Source organism: Gracilinanus agilis, chromosome 1 (assembly GCF_016433145.1).
Source record: "Gracilinanus agilis isolate LMUSP501 chromosome 1, AgileGrace, whole genome shotgun sequence".
NCBI lineage: Eukaryota > Metazoa > Chordata > Mammalia > Didelphimorphia > Didelphidae > Gracilinanus > Gracilinanus agilis.
This window is the reverse complement of record NC_058130.1, coordinates 528169032-528186961: the sequence shown is the minus strand read 5'-3', so window position 1 is coordinate 528186961 and position 17930 is coordinate 528169032. Positions and strand designations below refer to the sequence as shown.

General features: G+C 37.2%; 1 protein-coding gene across 1 annotated transcript in view; it reads right to left on the bottom strand.

Moving 5' to 3' along the window:
* KLHL14 (kelch like family member 14) overlaps positions 1–17722 on the bottom strand; it is a 137351-nt gene extending 119629 nt beyond the window's left edge. The window contains exon 1 of the mRNA XM_044658033.1: positions 16740–17722. Within this exon, the coding sequence (XP_044513968.1) occupies positions 16740–17722 (983 nt within the window). The remainder of the gene's footprint in view (positions 1–16739) is intronic.
* Between the last annotated feature and the right edge of the window lie 208 nt (positions 17723–17930).

Below are 17930 nucleotides of genomic sequence, written 5' to 3'. Positions count from 1 at the left end.
GGTGTGAAGTACCACTAGCCTCAGTGAACAAATCTGACTACAGTTTGGGACATAATGAAAGAATCTAGAGATGCTGTCACTGTGTATGAGAGGTCCTGAACCCACTTTCCTCCCTGGCCTGCTTCTATAAATTTCTCTAAGAAGTATAATGAGGATGTAGGTCAGGAACAGAGCATTAGCAGAAATCCATGACACCCAATCTATTCTTTTTTTTTTTAAAACCCTTTTACTTTCGGTGTATTGTCTCATAGGTGGAAGAGTGGTAAGGGTGGGCAATGGGGGTCAAGTGACCTGCCCAGGGTCACACAACTGGGAAGTGGCTGAGGCCGGGTTTGAACCTAGGACCTCCTGTCTCTAAACCCAATCTATTCTTAATTTCAATCTCAATTCTGGATCCAGATTCAAAGTAATTTAGAGGTTCTCCCTCTCAAAATTTTAGTTTTAAAAATTCCCAGGTTACATTAAAAATTTATCAATATTTTGGAGGTTCTTCAACAAGTCTATGTTGCAGTTGGATTTGTTTTCTAGTTTATAGAGACTAGTTACTGAGGCAAATAGACTATATCTGATAAAAGGAGATGATCATGATTTTGAGAAGCCCCAGCCTCACAGTGTCCAAATGTAGCAGACCTGCAACACTGGGAATTCCTTCATGCTTTTCCATCAGGAGAAGTATAATGTAATAAAAATCACATAGTATTTGGCAGGAAAATATGCAAATTTGAGTTTTTCCTCAGTCACAAAGTAACTCTGTGTCAAGGGACAAGTTAACTTTCTGAACTTTAGCTTCCTCATCTGTAAAATGGGTCTGATAATAATAATATCTGCTTAGCTTACCTAACAGGATTGCTATGAAGATAAAATCTGATAACATACAGGTCCAAAAATTTGACTATACTCTTCAAACAAATGATCTACTATTATCTCCAGAATAAAATATAAACCCCTTTGTTAAGTATGTCAAAGTCCTTTGCCATTTGGTTCCAACCAACCTTTTCAGAGTTATTATGCATTACTCTGGTTCTGCCAAATTGGTTTTCTAGCTGTTCTTCAGTAAGATGTTCATTCTCTCTCTCTCTCTTCTCCTTGCTTTTGTGGATCTTGTCTCCCATGTTAGAAGGCACTCCCTCTAATTCTATTTACCTCTTAGGATTTTTAGTTTCTTTCAAAGCTAAGCCCAAATGCCTCTTCCTATAACAGTGCTTTCCTGATTCTCTCCTTTCCAATAGCTAATGGCTTCCACCTAAATGATCTTATTTTTTGTATATGTTTATATGTATATACATGTTATTTTCTCCTGTGGAAATTATACTCCTCAAAGTCAGAGACTGTTTCATTTTTGTCTCTGTATATACCCAACATTTTATACAGTGCCTGGTCCATAGAAAATACTTAATAAACACTTGTTGAATGACTAATTAAAAGGATGATTATTTTGATCACTGTATATACATACCTAAAAAACAACTATTCCTACAAGAGTAAGACCTAGACTACCATGAAGGATAAGATATTTTTCTTGGCCTTGTCCTTTGATTCCATGATTCTTGAAGCTAACCATGCCATGGTTGTGGAATAGAATTATAGAATTGGACAACGAATTCTAAAGATGGATTTCCCTCTGGTTTACCTGGCAAGAACTGCTCTGATGATGTGTGTAGTGAAGCCCTCAGTTGAGTCTCCTACAAAACCCCAAACAGCAAAGCAGTGTCTCCTGCTGATCCCCATGAGGACTAGCTATGCAGAACCATCAACCAAGAATGCTTGCTCAGTTTTGTTTTGTTTTGTTTTGTTTTGAGTATATTCCTTCTTCTGGGATAGCCTTAAAGATGTATCTATCTCTTAACTATTCCATTCCACTCCATCTTTCTCAGTAGCCATAAAAGAACTGTTCTATCTGTGTATATCTACATATAATAATTCTATGTATAGATATTTATGATAATTGTTTTTATATGGTTAAAGTATATCTATATATAAAGCAGTTATTATATATGTATATGAATGTATGAGTTTTTTACATATATTTGTATATGTGAACACACATACACACTCCATGTGAATGTATGTATATACTTTTAATAACAAGGTTTTGTAGACTAGTGAGAAAGTTGGAGTTAATGGTGTTCAAATATTAGTTTTTATTTTCTTTTTAAGTAAGACTTGGATAGGGAGAGATGAGACTCTCTATGCTGAGCCACTAAGCCTGTATATACAGAGCCAAAAAAAGAGCCAAAACAAATATAAAGTTAAAAAAATTCTCTCTATCACATCCACGTTTTTTTCCTATGCATGAACCCCATCCCCCAAACCTAAATATTTAGAATCAGATGAATGCTTGTAAATTTAAATATCTGCAAAAATCCAAATGGTCAAAGTAATCATTCAAATGATATCGGAGCATATCTTCTGAATAAAGTTTAACTTCTGGAAGTTAACTGAACCTGCCATATGGAACATCTCCCAAGGATCTCCTCATCCTAGCAATTATCAGCTCCATGCAGATGACTACCAGATCTATCCAGCCCTAGTTTATCTCTTCTTAATAGTCCCAAATCATCAACTTTGTGGACCTCTCAAACTAGTTATCCTGTAGGTATCTCAAACTTAACATGCCCCAAAGAGAATTCATGATCTGTTTCCCTAAATTCTCCTCTCTTCTAGGCTTCACTATTACTTGGTGTGGGTATAGCTATCCTTCTGGTTACCCAGGTTTATCACTTCCATGTCATTTTCAGCTTCTCTTTAGGCACTCACTCCACACATCCAATCAGTCTTGAAGTCTTGCCATCTGTATCTTCACAATATCTCTCATTGATGTCCCTCTCTCTCCATGTACACAGACATCACTCTGGTTTGAGCTCTTATCATGTCATGCTTGGACTATTGCTATAGCCTTCTGGTCAGTCTCTCTGTCTTAAGTATTCCCCTGTTTTAATCCATCCTTTACTCAACTGCTAAAGGGATTTTCTTAAAGCATAAGTCTAACTCTGTGACTGTCCCACCTCCATAAACTCCAATGGCTACCTATTACCTCCAGCATCATATAGAAAATTTTCTATTTGACTTTTAAAGTTCTTCATAACTGGTCTCTTTCTACCTTTCAAATCTTCTTAAATTTTATTGTTGCTGTTCAATTGTTTCAGCTGTATCTGACTCTTATGACCTCATTTGGGGTTTTCTTGGCAAAGATACTGGAGTTGTTTGCTATCTCCTTCTCCAGCTCATTGTATAGAAGAGGAAATGCCATATAGTTAATTAAGTATGCTTGCTGACTGACTGAAGAAAAAATTTTCAGGCTGAAGCATAAAGTTCACTAGTGGTCTCATATTAATGTTTAAAAGCCCTATCTATATACTCTTTTCTTTTAAACCTTTATCTTCTGTCTTAGAATTGATATTATCAATTCAAAGATAGAAGAGCCCTTAAGGGCTAGACAATTGGGGTTAAATGGTTTGCCCACCATCACACAGCTAGGAAGTATCTGAGGTCACATTTGAACCCAGGACCTTTTGTCTCTAGACCTGGTGGTCCACCCACTGAACCACCTAGCTGTCCCTATCAATACAGTCTTACTTTAGGCTCAGTACTTTGCTTCTTAGAGTATTTAAAGAAATATATAGAAAAAGCCCTTAAGTGAGACAAACTCAAGAGCTTCAGTAAGAAAATCAGAAAACAAAGAGCAGATGTTTCTGTCTGTCTAGGCAGAGTCAATGTACGCTCAAAGTAATTTGTGAATCAAGTATGGCTCTCCTGACTTTCTCAGGAGTGCATTTGTAGACCATTTGGAAAATGAATGGTATATCCACCACTGAGTGGTGGATAAAAGAAATGATTATCTGAAAAAAAGAATTAACATTTTAAAAATTAAACTAATTTGTTTTATTTTAATTTAAGTAAATGAATAAATAACATTTAAAAAAATTATCCCCCAGAATTAATGTTTTCCAAATGCCAATTTGGAATGAGTGTACTGTGGGAAATCAGGAAGGCCCACAGGTTCTTGAGTCAGTCTGGATGAAAGATAAAGCTGATATTGTTTTAAGTAATTAAATTATTTATCTACAGAAATCCTGCACTGATGCCTCATTATAATGTAGAGTTGAATCTGGGTGCATGAAGGCTATGCTAGTAAAATGTAAGAATGTAAGTCTTATCCTGTTGGAAAGGTTTTGAGTATGGTTCTGATGGCTTGTATCTCTGACATCCAAAGACCAGTTTAGTTTTGTTTGGAGAGGCCATTGCTAGATTCAATGCAGTCCCACAAATTGTTACTACAAAGTACCCACTATGCATAAAGCAGCATGCTTGACTTCAAAGTGATGAACTTTTAGATTACAACAATGTTCAGAAACTGTTTACTAAGAAAGGTTTACCATTTGAATTGCTGAAGTATTATATAATTAATGGAATCATTACTGTTGTTTAGTCAATTAGTCATGTCAGACTTTTCATGACTCCATTTTGAGATTTCTTGTCAAAGATTTCTAGTATCTATAGTACATATATGTATATGTATACAAATATATATGCATATATAGTTTGACATTTTCTTCTCCAGCTCATTTTAGAGACAAGAAACTGAGGCAAACAGGGTTAAGTGACTTTCCCAACTTTCCCAGGTTCACACAAATAATAAGTGTCTGAGGCCATATTTGAACCAGGGTCTCCAACTCCAAGATCAGCACTGTTTCCACTGTGCTAGATGCACCAGTGAAATCATACGTATATTGAAATAAGTCCTTAAGAGTTTTTTAAGACATCTGTATTATTACCTAAACTAGGCCATGGGTCATAAATTTTGAACTAAAAGAGGTCTCAGTGACAATTTAGTTGAACTTAATTTTGATATTGAAGAAAATGAGGCTTCTTCAAGGCGATACATGTGTTAAGCAACAGATTTGAGATTTGAACCTAGGTCCTCTGCTTCCAAATGGCTTCCTTCCTTCTGTAAAAGTGAAATTTGGGAGATGCTATCTAAAAGTATATATTTTCTATGGACACGTGGAAATTGTCAAACTACATTTCCCGTGGTCCAACGGGTTTCCGTTTCCGGGTCTTTGGGCGTGGGGATGCCTACGTCTCCACACAGAACAGTTTAAATCTCCTGGGTTAGGGGGGAGTGGCCTCTTGGCCAGCAGACTCAGGTAACAATAATGGCGCAGGCGGCAGTTTTGAATTCTTACAAGCGCGTGGTCTAATAACTTTTATCTATCAGCATGGCTTTAATTAAAATATTAATTTATGTTAAAAAATGTATGTTTTGTAATTTATAATGTAAAGTTTAAATTCTTTTGAGAATAATTTCAGGATAAGGATCTTGCCATCTCCCCAGAATCCAGACGACGAACCTGTTTGGTGAAGACACCATGAAGATGTCTGAAAAGCCTTCACTGTACTATGAAGACCAAATTTGAACTTTGGNCCTTCCCTCTAATAGCTTATTCTATGAGAGATATAAAATTGTTGAGGAAATAGAAGATGCAGACAAAATATGACATATATTTGGTGGGGAAGTATACTGCCAGCTAGGTGAATCAGAAAAGATGTTTAATTCCCATCTGCTCCTAATGCCTTTCCCCAAAATCTTTCCTTTTAAAAATTTTGTGTGCCTATATACATATATATGTATATATATATATATGCATTCAGGTAGATGATGTAGTAAGCACTACAAATATATTCCAAGAAAAATCCAGCATCCTATAAACCTCAGAGTTTGGATCTCATATCACATACATGTGTGTATACACCCACACACATCCTTCATAGGTGCCTTGATGTTTTCAAATGTCCCTTTCTACTCCAATACTCACACCATTCTTTCCCCACTTTTGTTGTTTGTCTCATCCTAGCCTGTCTTCAGTGGCACCTGAAGGCAAATGAAGCAAGGAGGTAAAACTAAGTATAATTCTTCCATTCACTTTATTACAGCATCCATTCTGACGAAGCTCAGTGAGTCCTCCTGCAGATGCAAATCACTAATACTCTTTTGGGCATAGCAGGGACCTACATGTCAAAATCAAGACATGAAGAGTATCAGTAAATAAAATTCAAAGTTGAGTTTACGAGATTAAGGGAGTAAGGAAGAGGTATCCTCCCTCCTAATTCTTTGAGGGGAAAAAAATAGAAGGTTTGAGAATACCTGATGCAATAATCAATCATGATTCTAGGGGACTCAGGATGATGCATGCTATCCCACCTCCTGACAGAAAGGTGACAGATTCAAGATACAGAATAAAATATGTTTTTGGACATGGTCAATGTGCATGTGTACTTTGTCAGAGTATGGTATTTGTTCAATGCAATTTAATTTTGCTTCCTTTTTCTTTTCTTTTTTTTTGGAAAATGGGGGAAGAGAAGGTAAGAAGGTAGAAAATAAATGCTTATTAGTTAAAAATTTAAAACAAAATAAAAATTTAAAGCATAAAATATTTAGAACTTTGTAAGTTAGCAATTTTCTTAATTTTCTTTCTCTGTGTTGTGTTGCTTTAAAATGCTTCCTCTTTAGAGGAAGAAGCTGTGTGCCATCTCTGAGTATAATAGAAGTTTTAAGGACAGCTCTCATTTCCACTGTCCACTTTCTTCTGGCTCCCTGGGTTTCATCCTAAGGATATTCTCTATCTCACTTTAGACTTTAAGAACCCTGACTACTGATATACAAATGCAAAGAACAGAATTTAACTACTTTTTAATAGTTATAATTCTAGCAAGTCATTGCTAACTTACGTCTTCCAGACTCACCCAGAAATGCTGCTGTGTTCTCACAGATGTCAAGGGCTGGCAATTTTTTGGTCCTTGAATTAAACCATGTAAGAAAATCTTTAGCTTTCTTCTATTTATTCATAAAAGAGAATTTATGGCTTTTGTGATCATCAGAAGCACACCTTGTAGACAAGATTCTAAAATAGGGGAACCATTTGGAAAGGTCTTAGGAAGTTTTGTAGCTTTCCTCCAATTCTTTTGCCAACCTAATAAGACATTGAGGCAATATGAAAGCTTTTAGGTTAAAAGCAGCCTTGCATCCTATGTTCTTCTAATTGACCTTTGACCCTTCTTAAACTGCTTTCTTATGTTATGATCTTTGTGAAATATTTGCAATTGACTTAGAGGTCACTGTTGAAATTTTGTTCCTTCAGGGAATCCTTCTCCAAAGTATTTGTTTTCCCCAAATAAATACTATGACTAATAGGCCAGTCAAATAGTGGCTAAATATATATTTACTGTATGTAGAATTAAAGGACTTTTATGCATATCCTCACCTAGTCTTTTCTCATTTCTAATTTTTCTTCTTTTTATGATCTTCATTCCCTTAACCCTTTAGTTTCTATGTATGTATGTATGTATGTATGTATGTATGTATGTATGTATGTATGCATATGTGTTTATATGGTGATTTTCTTAGGAGGTAACATGGTGCAATGAAATCAGTTCTTTCTGGATATGGAATCAGAGAACCTAGGTACAGATTCTGCCACTTATTGCCTTTGTGGCCTTCAGCATATCACTTAGTTTCTCTAGGGCTCAGTTTCCTCAACAGTGAAATGAAGGAACTAGGCTTGATACCTTCATGTCCCTTCTAGATCTAAATCTGTCATTTTAAACCTATGACTAAAAGATCTTATAGTTCTTTTATAGCTCAAAATCTGTTATCCTCGATTCCCAGCTTAATTCAACTAACATTTATCAAGTGTCTACTGTATGTAAGATGAAACACAATACAGTTCAGTGGATGATAGAAAACGAGTGGTAGAGGGAATCTCTTAATAGGAAATTCCCTACTTGGTAGAGGGAATGGCTTCATTGGAAGTTCCCTTTATGGAAGAGTTTATGTCTAGGGACACGAGATGAATTACTTCTGTACAGATGCCAAAATGATCTTGCTAAAGTGCAGGTCTAACTATGTCATTCCTTCGACTTGATTCTACTTCCACTGGTTCTCCAATTCTCACTAACAATATTTGCACAAATACATACATGCACATAACAATGCAAGGTATTATGTTAGATGCTAAAACTGCAAAGACAATGATGAAATAGCTTCTATCTTCATGGAGCTAACATTTGGAGTTGGGTGGAGATTGCTGATATAGCAAGTATACATGGAAAAGGAAAGGCAATAAGTACTATGCAGCTGCTGTAGTCTACATTTCTTTATGTCTACACCTTAAATTGGATATACCATAGACTTACCAAATCTATCCTTCTTCTGAATTTTCCTCTTATTGTTAAAGTACTCTGGTACCACCATCCTCCCAGTTACCCAGGTTGATAACCCTGGTGTCATTTTCAACTCCTTACTCTTCCCTCACCCCCTATTTCCAACCAATTGTCAAATCTTTTCATATTTACCCCTCTCTCTGTCTCTCTGTCTCTGTCTGTCTGTCTTTCTCTCTGTATGTGTGTGTGTGTCTGTCTCTGTCTCTCTTCTCTCTCTTTACCTTAGTTTACTATTTATTGTAATACCAAAAATTAGTACTGTCTTAATTTCAAGTCTTACTATATTTTCTCCCCTATATAGCTGCCAAAGTAATTTTACCAAGGTGCAATTCTCACGTCTCCTACTCATCAGTAAATTCCAGTGACTCTATCACTTCCAGAATCAATTGTAATTCTGTGATTTATCTTTTAGAGCTTTTTACCATCTGGGACCTTTGCTACCTTTCTAGTCTTCTTTCATATGCCTCCACTTCACACGTTTTACCTTCTAGTTTTTCTGTCCTACTTAGTATTCCTCACACAAAATGCTACATCACAGATCCACATCTATCTATCTATCTATCTATCTATCTATCTATCTATCTATCTATCTATCTATCTATCTATCTATCTATCTATCTATCATAGCCTTTTCACTGGCTGCCCCTCATACTTAGAATGTTTTCCCTCTATGCTATGCCTCCTGCTTCCTTTTAGGTCTAGGACAAGCATAACCTTCTACAGATGATCTTTCTTGGCCTCCAGGGTGCTGCTAGTGCCTGCCGTTCTACAGTTACCTTTTATCCATTCTATACATTTTATACACATTTTATACAAAGTAGATATACCCATTCTGTACATATTTTATGCAAAATTGACACAAAGTCTATCAAAGTAGGTGTGTACAACCACCCCAGTAGAATTACATATTATCTCCTCCTTTAGAATATAAGCTCTATGAAGCCTGGGAGTGTTTTCACTTTTTCTTTGTTTGCTTAGTATCTAGTATGGTAACTGGTACATTGTAAATCTTAATAAATGCTTCCTGACTAATTGATATCTCTTTTGTACCTCATCCTCATTATTTCACTTACTGATAATGGGTCTTTTCTTTGGATCTTCTCATTTTTCCTTTTCTTACTATTTTAGCTTCTCCCTAGTTCTTCATACTTCAGCTTCATAAATAACTGAGAAGTTATTTATAAGAAAGGGCAATGGTAAAGATTTAAAAACCATTATTTCTATTGATCTCAGATTTCTTGATTATAAAATAGGAATAATAATAGCCTCTATCTTTCAGGGTTGTTGTGAGGATCAAATGAGATAATAATTGTAAAGTGCTTAGGACAATGCCTAGCACATAGTAAGCACTATATAAATGTTAGCTATTATTATTATCTTTAAACTTAGAAGAGTCTCACTTAGCTGAAATTTCCTTATCCACATAGCAACAGTATAATCTGAAGCTTTAAAAAAAGTCAACCGTAGTGCCATAAACATTATGTATTTTCTAAGCAGCAAACAGGAGTTTCAAGGACAAGTTACTTGTTTTCTGAAAATTCCAAGAGTGGCAGAATACAGAAAATGTCTCATTTTTAGTTAACCAAACATATAATTGCTAATATGACCTTATAAATGAAATACTTTTCAATTGGGCACAATCTTACTATATAGTAATAAAAACTCTAAATATACAAAATACTACCTGAATGAAACGTCATTTTAGAATTCTGATAATAGAACCAGTGGATTTAAAGTGAGCTTATCCTATAGCTTTTCTATTTTATTTCTCAATCCTATCCCTGTGACTACTTTTTAAATCTCTCAAGATGAAGGCAAATTGGAAACATGAACAGCTAGCTAACTATTCAGGTGCCTTCTCTTTACTATTCTCCAAGAAATGTAACTAATACCAACCTAATACCCTATCCCTAAAAAACCTGGATGACTGGCATCCTCAGTCAAAACTCAAGCTTCAAGTCTTTGAAGGGTTCCAACAGAGACCTAAACCAACAGCTCTTGTTTCCTTTCATCAAAGATTCCCTCCAGAGAATATAAGTTCTTTGAGGTTACAGACTATTCTGGTTTTTCATTTTGTCTTTGTCTTCCTGGCATTTAGTATAATACTCTTCCCTGTAGCAGATATAGAAAATGCTTATAGAATTATTCAACTGATTTGATTAAGTGCTCTAAACATTTTGGCTCATTTTGTTTTCAACAAGCCAGAAAGTGCATTGGTGGCTAATCTTAGCATCCACTTATCTATGTCCTCAGTGCCAATGAATGGGTAAGTATGGTGAGGAAAACCATGCCTGGAACATGAATTCCGCAAATGTGTTTTTAACACTTTACAGCCTGAAGAAAAGTTGGAAAGGAGGTTTTATGCCCTAATACAATATCGAATTGGGTGATAATGTTTTTAGGTTTGTTGAAATCTGCAAAATTTGTTTTCCTAGACTTCGGAATCTCTAAAAACTTATTCTTCTGCAAGTTGAAATCAGCTCTGAAACTCATACCTCTTCATGTGTTCCCTGCTTCTGTGGCCCTTCCCTGTCTTTGAATGGAGAGAGTAGAGAGTGGATATTAGAAAGATCCTCTCAGATATTTCAACATTAAAGAAGGACGACCAGAGAATTCACTTAATTACTTCCCACTTTGCTATTTTCCTGGATTTCATGGTCTCCAGAAACTCATTGTCCTACAAGATGAAATCAACTCTGAAAAATCTCACTTCCTCAGAACACTTCCTACCCCTACTGCAGGACTACATCATGCCCCGAAGGTGGATGGCCTCTATGAACCTGGGTTGCCTTCCCCTATTAGAGTTGTGAGCTCTTTGAAGGCCAAGATTGTCTTATGATTTCTTTTTATCTCTAGCAGTTTGCACAGTGTCTGACATAAAGTGCTTAATAAAATATTTATTGACTCGACTATTGTCAAAATGATAAAAAAAATCAAAGGTAAGACAATAAGTTCTGTTATGCCTTTAAAAAAACAACTACTTTGATTATATACAACGCAGAACAAAGAAAGAACCAAGGCAGTTATAAAAATGTTCGGATTTGTTCTCACAAAAGAAACTCCAGGCAAAGCAAAATGAACAAAAACCAAAACCAATCTATACTCTACCATCATTATTTATATAATTGAAATAAATACAACATGTATTTAAAGTATGTAGAAACAATGCCTCAATTCTACCTCTTCATTCTGGAATGAAATGAATCATAAATTTTGATCCAAATCATACTTGGACCTAATACTGTATATTGACAAGAAAGGAATAGGTGTTTCTATCAACTCAATCAATTGAATTAGGAGTTAGGAATTCAGATGTTTTAAGCAACAAAGAAGTTGAGGATATAGGGTGGGGCTTAAGGGGAGGTAAAGATCTCTTTCACCTTTTCATTTAGATAATTGATTTAGCTGACTGGTAATAGAAATAAATATTTGAACTTTAGTGATCACTGAAATATGGAAACCAATGACTATGAAATCAAAAGGTACCTCCTCCCTCCCCTATCCCTACAACACATTATCACCTCCTTTGAGGTAAATCTCCAACTACTTCAGCACACTTGCCAGGTTCCCGAAGCAGAGTACTGTGGGCTTCTTATCCAACTCTTCCCCTATTTTCAGGAAATGTGTGGCATGGAACTAACTGCCTTTACATTTTACAGTTTTGAAAAAGTGACCTCTTCACTGTTTCAATTAGATAATAATAAAAATTATTAGCTAAATCTTGATCTTTAGTCTTTGCTGTCAGTTTTAAACTTGCAAACTTAACTTTGCATTTAGAAAAAATACATTGAAGATATTCTCTCTGGCATTTTGGCTTTTTTGTAAAAAATATAATAATATTAGTGGAGATTCTTCTTTTAAACATGGGACAGTTCACCCTCTAATATCTCCCAAAAGATTTCTAAATAAAATAATTTTAAATTGTATTTTCCTCTTCTAGCACTGAAGGGAGATACCAATTTTTATCTACCACTTGGACTCAACCTTAGAATTGACTATGGATGGCTTCAGTTGCCCTTCCAGCAGCAAGATGATCAAACAAAGCCTCCTGTGGAGAATTGGTTCCTTAGCTAGTTAATTCTTATAACCTCTCTTTGGAGAGAGAGGAGAGCTAAGGATGATAAGATTATTGCCCCCCCCTTTTTTAGATTAGAAAATTCATTGATTAGTGATGTATTTATGAGGTAGCAAGTGAGTATCACTTTGTTAAGATAAAAGAAAAAACACACATATGAAATCTTAATCCCAGTTCCGAATTGTGTCTGCAAGTCATTTTCAAGATATAAAATGATAATAGCTCTCAGTTCTTATGCCCATTCCATTTCAATCAATTTGGAAGAATATGAAAAAATTGGCATCCCACACCTGTGATACATTTTTGTAATCAATATTATTTCAGGCAATAGACAATTTTATATGAATGAATTTAGTCAGTTTTGATATAAAAATCTTACTAGTTATTAACTTCATATCTGAGATGATCAAACTAATGTAGAGGGTTAATAGTTTAGAGAATGTATAATAAACATGACATTTAGTTTGCATTGTTAAAATACCTAATGGGTTGGTAAGACCAGGATCAATGGAAAATGCTATGTCTGAATTTTAAATGAGCACTTTTCTTGTTTAAGCCTATCGTCCTTTAAACACACCAAACTCAGCAACTCTGAACTGAGCTAGGCAGGGATCTTAGGATACTATCTAGTGACATCTTAAGCCACTGAAGCATCACTCTAGCAGCTAGATTATCAGCACCCCTGATGTTTATACAGAGGTTATCCCAGCAACTTGTGCAATATTTCCTCTTGGATGTGTTCACATAGAGTATACTCTGTATGAAGTGAAATCTTTGTAGGGAGATAGCCTACATTCCTTACAAAATAGTAATAGTGACAGGTGGCCTTCAAAAACACAATTGTGATTACTTCATGGCTTAAAATTTGAAAAGAAAATCTAGTCTCCTAGATAGATGGTTTCCAAAAGGTAATCTCCTAGCTAAGTTTCATCAGAATATATAAAAACAAACTACCATGAAGTGTAACTTTGGGAATTTTGTATTGATTATGTGTTCTAACATACTTTCTTCTAGCTGAAGAATAGTCTGGAAATTCTAATATTCTAAACTCATCAAAATGCTTTTGTGTCATAATTTTTAAAGCTAGTATTAGAGGAAAATACTGACTTTCCCCCCCCAAAAGTAAATGAGTAAAGAACTTTCAGTTAAGTTCAAGGTGTATTTAGAATGAAAAGCTTATTAAAATTTTTATGTACTATACAGTTTTCCATAGGACTTCTTTATTATTTTTATAATAAAAATTTTATAAAAATTACTTTTCGAGTCTAAATATCAATGGTATTGTCAGAAACTTTTCAAGATGTCCTGATGTCCTTAATTCAGCTTTTCTTCTAGGGAATAGTAAGGAAAACTTTAAAATGATTTCCTTTATTGCCATTCATATATCTGAGTAATGTATATAATTTGACTGAATTGATGAATATACTCATAGGCCTTTATTCATTTTTGACATCATTAACCTAACTCAGAGCCACAAACTTATTAAACCTATGTAAGTAAAGCAATAATGAGCCTCTATATTTATGAGTTGTGTTTCCTTTGTAGGTATTTTAATTAAAATGTAAAGTCATAATTATCTTGAAAAGAATACTAAGAATGTCTTTATTACTGTATTGGCAAGATATTATTACATTGTACTTAAAGTCCAGAAAACAACATATGATTTTTTAAAAAGTCAATTTACTTTTCAAGTGATATTTATTCACATCGTGCATTTGGCCCAACAGACCAGTCAGATTCAATTTTCTACTTCAGTTTCTGGATTTCAGAAACTTCCATATACCACATTTGGAATGCCACATAAATATTCAAATCATGACTAAGGTGCTTTTTTTCTTTTTTAAAGAATATCTTTAAATAAAAATAATTTCATTTCAAATATGATTAGATCTGTTATGAAAACATTTTTCCTGTAAACCAGAATTGAGGTCTTGACAATGCAAGTTAATATGCTACAGATGAAGGAACAGAGTAGATAAAATTCTAAAAGCTGCAACTCAGTCTATATTAATGCTGAGAACTTCACTGTTAAATCATTTTTCAATATCGTAAATAAAAATATATTATTAAATATTTGGTTCTCTGAAAAAAAATTTAAAACTACCAGTTTTTAATAGCTACCATGAAGTAATAAAATTACATTAGTATAGAATCAACAGTGTGGGTCGACATGAAAAGAGATTTTTTTTCCTCCCCTGCACCTTATTCCTTTAAAGGAAAATACAGTTTCCTTCCTACGGCAAGAGTATCAGATTCTTACAGCATCCATGACACTTGTAAGCATTCAGTGGTCAGAACACCACTACATATCCTTCAAATGATATGGACCAGTGAAGCTGGAAGGTATCTTCACTGAACCAGACAGCCTGGTATCTTAGCAATCCACCAGGACTCAAGCCCCAGCATGCCCAGGTGGTGTGCAGAATCTCAACTGAAATAGGTAGTGGACTTTACGTTTTGAAAGTCAACTGTTGTGAATATTGAATTCTAGGTCATATTTAGTGAGAGAAAGTCCACAGAAAAGTCTCACTATTTCTTTTTATACGTGGTCTTTTAAAAAATAAAGTACATTATTCAAAGACACTCATGGGAAGAGGTGAAATGCTAGAAGGCATTTTCTATATCCATTTGGTTCTTTTCTGAGGGCATATTAAATTTATAAAGGTTATGTCTTAGTGTCTTGGTTTGTGACTAGGACTGAAGGACAATGTTATCTGAACCTAGAATGTGAACACGTTTGGTGGTCTGATTTTAAGTACAATGACCCTTTAGTGAAGATAAAAGTTAAAATGCGGACTGAAAACTCAAAAATTTTTGATATTGAAATACTAGGCCACCACAGAAAATCTATGGTATTCTGCCCTCTGGACAAAAGAGAAACTCTTACAAAACAAAAATAAACATGTTTTCTTTGAATTTGTACTCTATTTCTTCATTAGTCATAAGTCTAGGTGCAAGCCATCTTGCTATGATTTTCATCCTCACTTCCACACTTTGACCTCACAATTAATTAATTAATTAATTACCTACAGTTTTCTGAGATTTGCAAGTATAAATACTTCCCAGTTTAAGTACTCCCATGCCATGGTTCTCCCCCCACCCTTTTTTTTTTTTTATCATAGCTGTAAAAAAAAGCAACTCTGAAAAAATAATGTGTATTAGAAACCTTGATTATGAAGTGGATACAAGCAACCATGGCTAGAACACAAACGGGTAAGCTTATAGGGCTATATCAAGTAGATAGCACCTTTTTAGAGATTGCCCTGGTAAAAGAACATTTGAGTGGATTTTCAATACTTTCACTTAACATTTAGGTGGACTAGACTGGCCTGCTTTGGTATTTTAAATCACTAATGGCTTAGCATGTAAACATAAAGCATTTTTTTCTTTAAAATCAACAACAAAAAGCCCTCTGCCAAGACTCATAACAAGGTTTTAAAATTGAAGCTAGCAAGTGATGGCTGCCTATTCTTAGAATCTTTTACCCATAACTGTGTTTTTAATAGACATTATTTTTCCCTCCCTGGCCCTTGAAATGTAATCCTGTTGGCAACATACAACACCATTATAAACAAGAACAACCCACCCGACAACTTCTTTGTGACTTCAGATCAAGCATACACTAACTCTTGCCCAACAAATCTAGTGTCTGCCTGATAATTTTGTTCCATTTTAACCCTCTAGATGGATGGTGCCGGCACAGGGAGCCAATTAACCCTTTCAGGTTAAACATCTGTTGGTGTGCGCCCTCTTTAAAAGCAAAAAGAATGGATTTCCATAAGATGGAAAAGTTTTCCTGGGCAGATGAATGACAGGGCTTCCAGCAGCATCACTACAGACAAAGCACCTCAGTAATTATAACCTTGAAAGGGAACAAATATCAACTACCAAAAAACTTGAGGGTCTGACAGGGAGAACAGCGGTGCTCTCCTTGAATCCCAGCAACACTCCAGCGCTTCTGATCACCCAACTAAGACTGCAAGAGGAAGGGAGGTGGGGGTGGGGGTGGGGGACATCTCATTACTGAAGTCCTTCCCTCAAGGAAGCAGGCAGCTTATAATTGGACTTGGAGGGGGTGCTAACTATAGAGGCTACCAAGGAGCTCTGCACATGCATCATTTTTAACTGCCCCAGCTCCAGCACCCCCACTCATCTGCCTGTGTCATAGTTAGTCTATGAACCCACCATGCCTGATTTTATTGGGAAATGGGAATTTAGGTTATACTGGGCTGCAAGTCCTCTAGCTCTCTTTTGACCCTTCGGGGATACTGAAATTAACTTTCAGAAGAAATGTCTTCTTAATTGTGTGTTTGCATTTTAAGCCTATCCAAGAATAAGCCTATTCACCCAACACCCTTCTCTCCTCACTGGCACCCCTCCCCTCTTACCAGGGTTTTCTCAGCTTCCCTCCTCCCCCACCTCCCTTCCCTTTGTTGTCTCTTACCTGCTGGCCAGGCTCTGCCTGCAATGCTGCCTGAAGGGCATCAGGTGGTAGTTCATGGCGTCCAGCAGCAGCTTTTGGCAGACCGGGTCGGTGCGCATGAAATCCACTGACTGGACCCGCTCCACCAGCTCTGGGGCTGGGATGAGGGCGAAGCGGAGGCGCTTCATGAGGTCGGGCGCGTACTGCATGCGGGTCTCCCGGTCGTGCTCCAGCCAAAGCACGGACATCTGGAAAAGCGCCAGCTCCGACTCCACGGGGGGCGGCAGCGAGTCCAGCAGGGCGCGCATCTCCTCAAAGTTGAGCAGCAGCACGTCCTCCACCAGGTACTTGTTGGCCAGCTTCTTGGTTTCCTCCAGGCCGTGCAGCGCGGCGATCTTGCACACCTGCTTGTAGTTCTGGACCGAGATCTGGTCGTTGAGGAACTGCACGCACAGCTTGGTGACCTGGGGAATGTGCAGGATTTTGCTGACCGAAAGCACCTCCTCCACGGTGTCCAGAGAGAGGGTCACATTGGCCGTGTACAGGTACTCCAGCACCAGGCGTAGTCCGATGGACGAACAGCCTTGAAGCACCAGATTGTTGATGGCCCGTGGGCTGGCCAGCAGCTTGTCGTCGGGGGAGGAGGAAGGAGTCCCCGGCTCCTCCTGCTGCTGTTGCTGCTGTTGCTGCTGCTGCTGCTGCTGTTGCTGCTGTTGCTGCTGCTGCTGCTGTTGCTGCTGCTGCTGCTGCTGTGGGTCCTTGGGGGGCCCCAGGCCGTCCTGGCCACCGACCCCTCCCCCGAGAGGGGGGTGACTGGAGAAAAGGGATCGGAAGTATTGCGAGCAAGAGGCCAGAACGGCCTTGTGGCAGTGAAACTGCTGGCCCTGGGCGGTGAGGGTCACGTCGCAAAACAGCTGCTTCCTCCACAGCAGGTTGAGGCCGTGCAGCAAGTTGTCGCTGTGGCTGGGGTCGAAGGTGGAGGTCCTGTCCCCGGATCTGGACATGGCGAGCTGCCTCAGCGCACCTGGCTTTAAACCCTCCTCCAACCTGGCAAACAGGGGTGGGGGAGGGGGGAGTAATGGGGGGGAATAAGGTGGTGATGGGGATGGGGTGTGGTTGGGGTGGGGAAGGGTGTGGAGGGGAGGGGGAGGGCGGAGAACAACAATAAATACACAGTTTGCCCCCTGGTCCAGCACCTCCTCTTGCCACTGG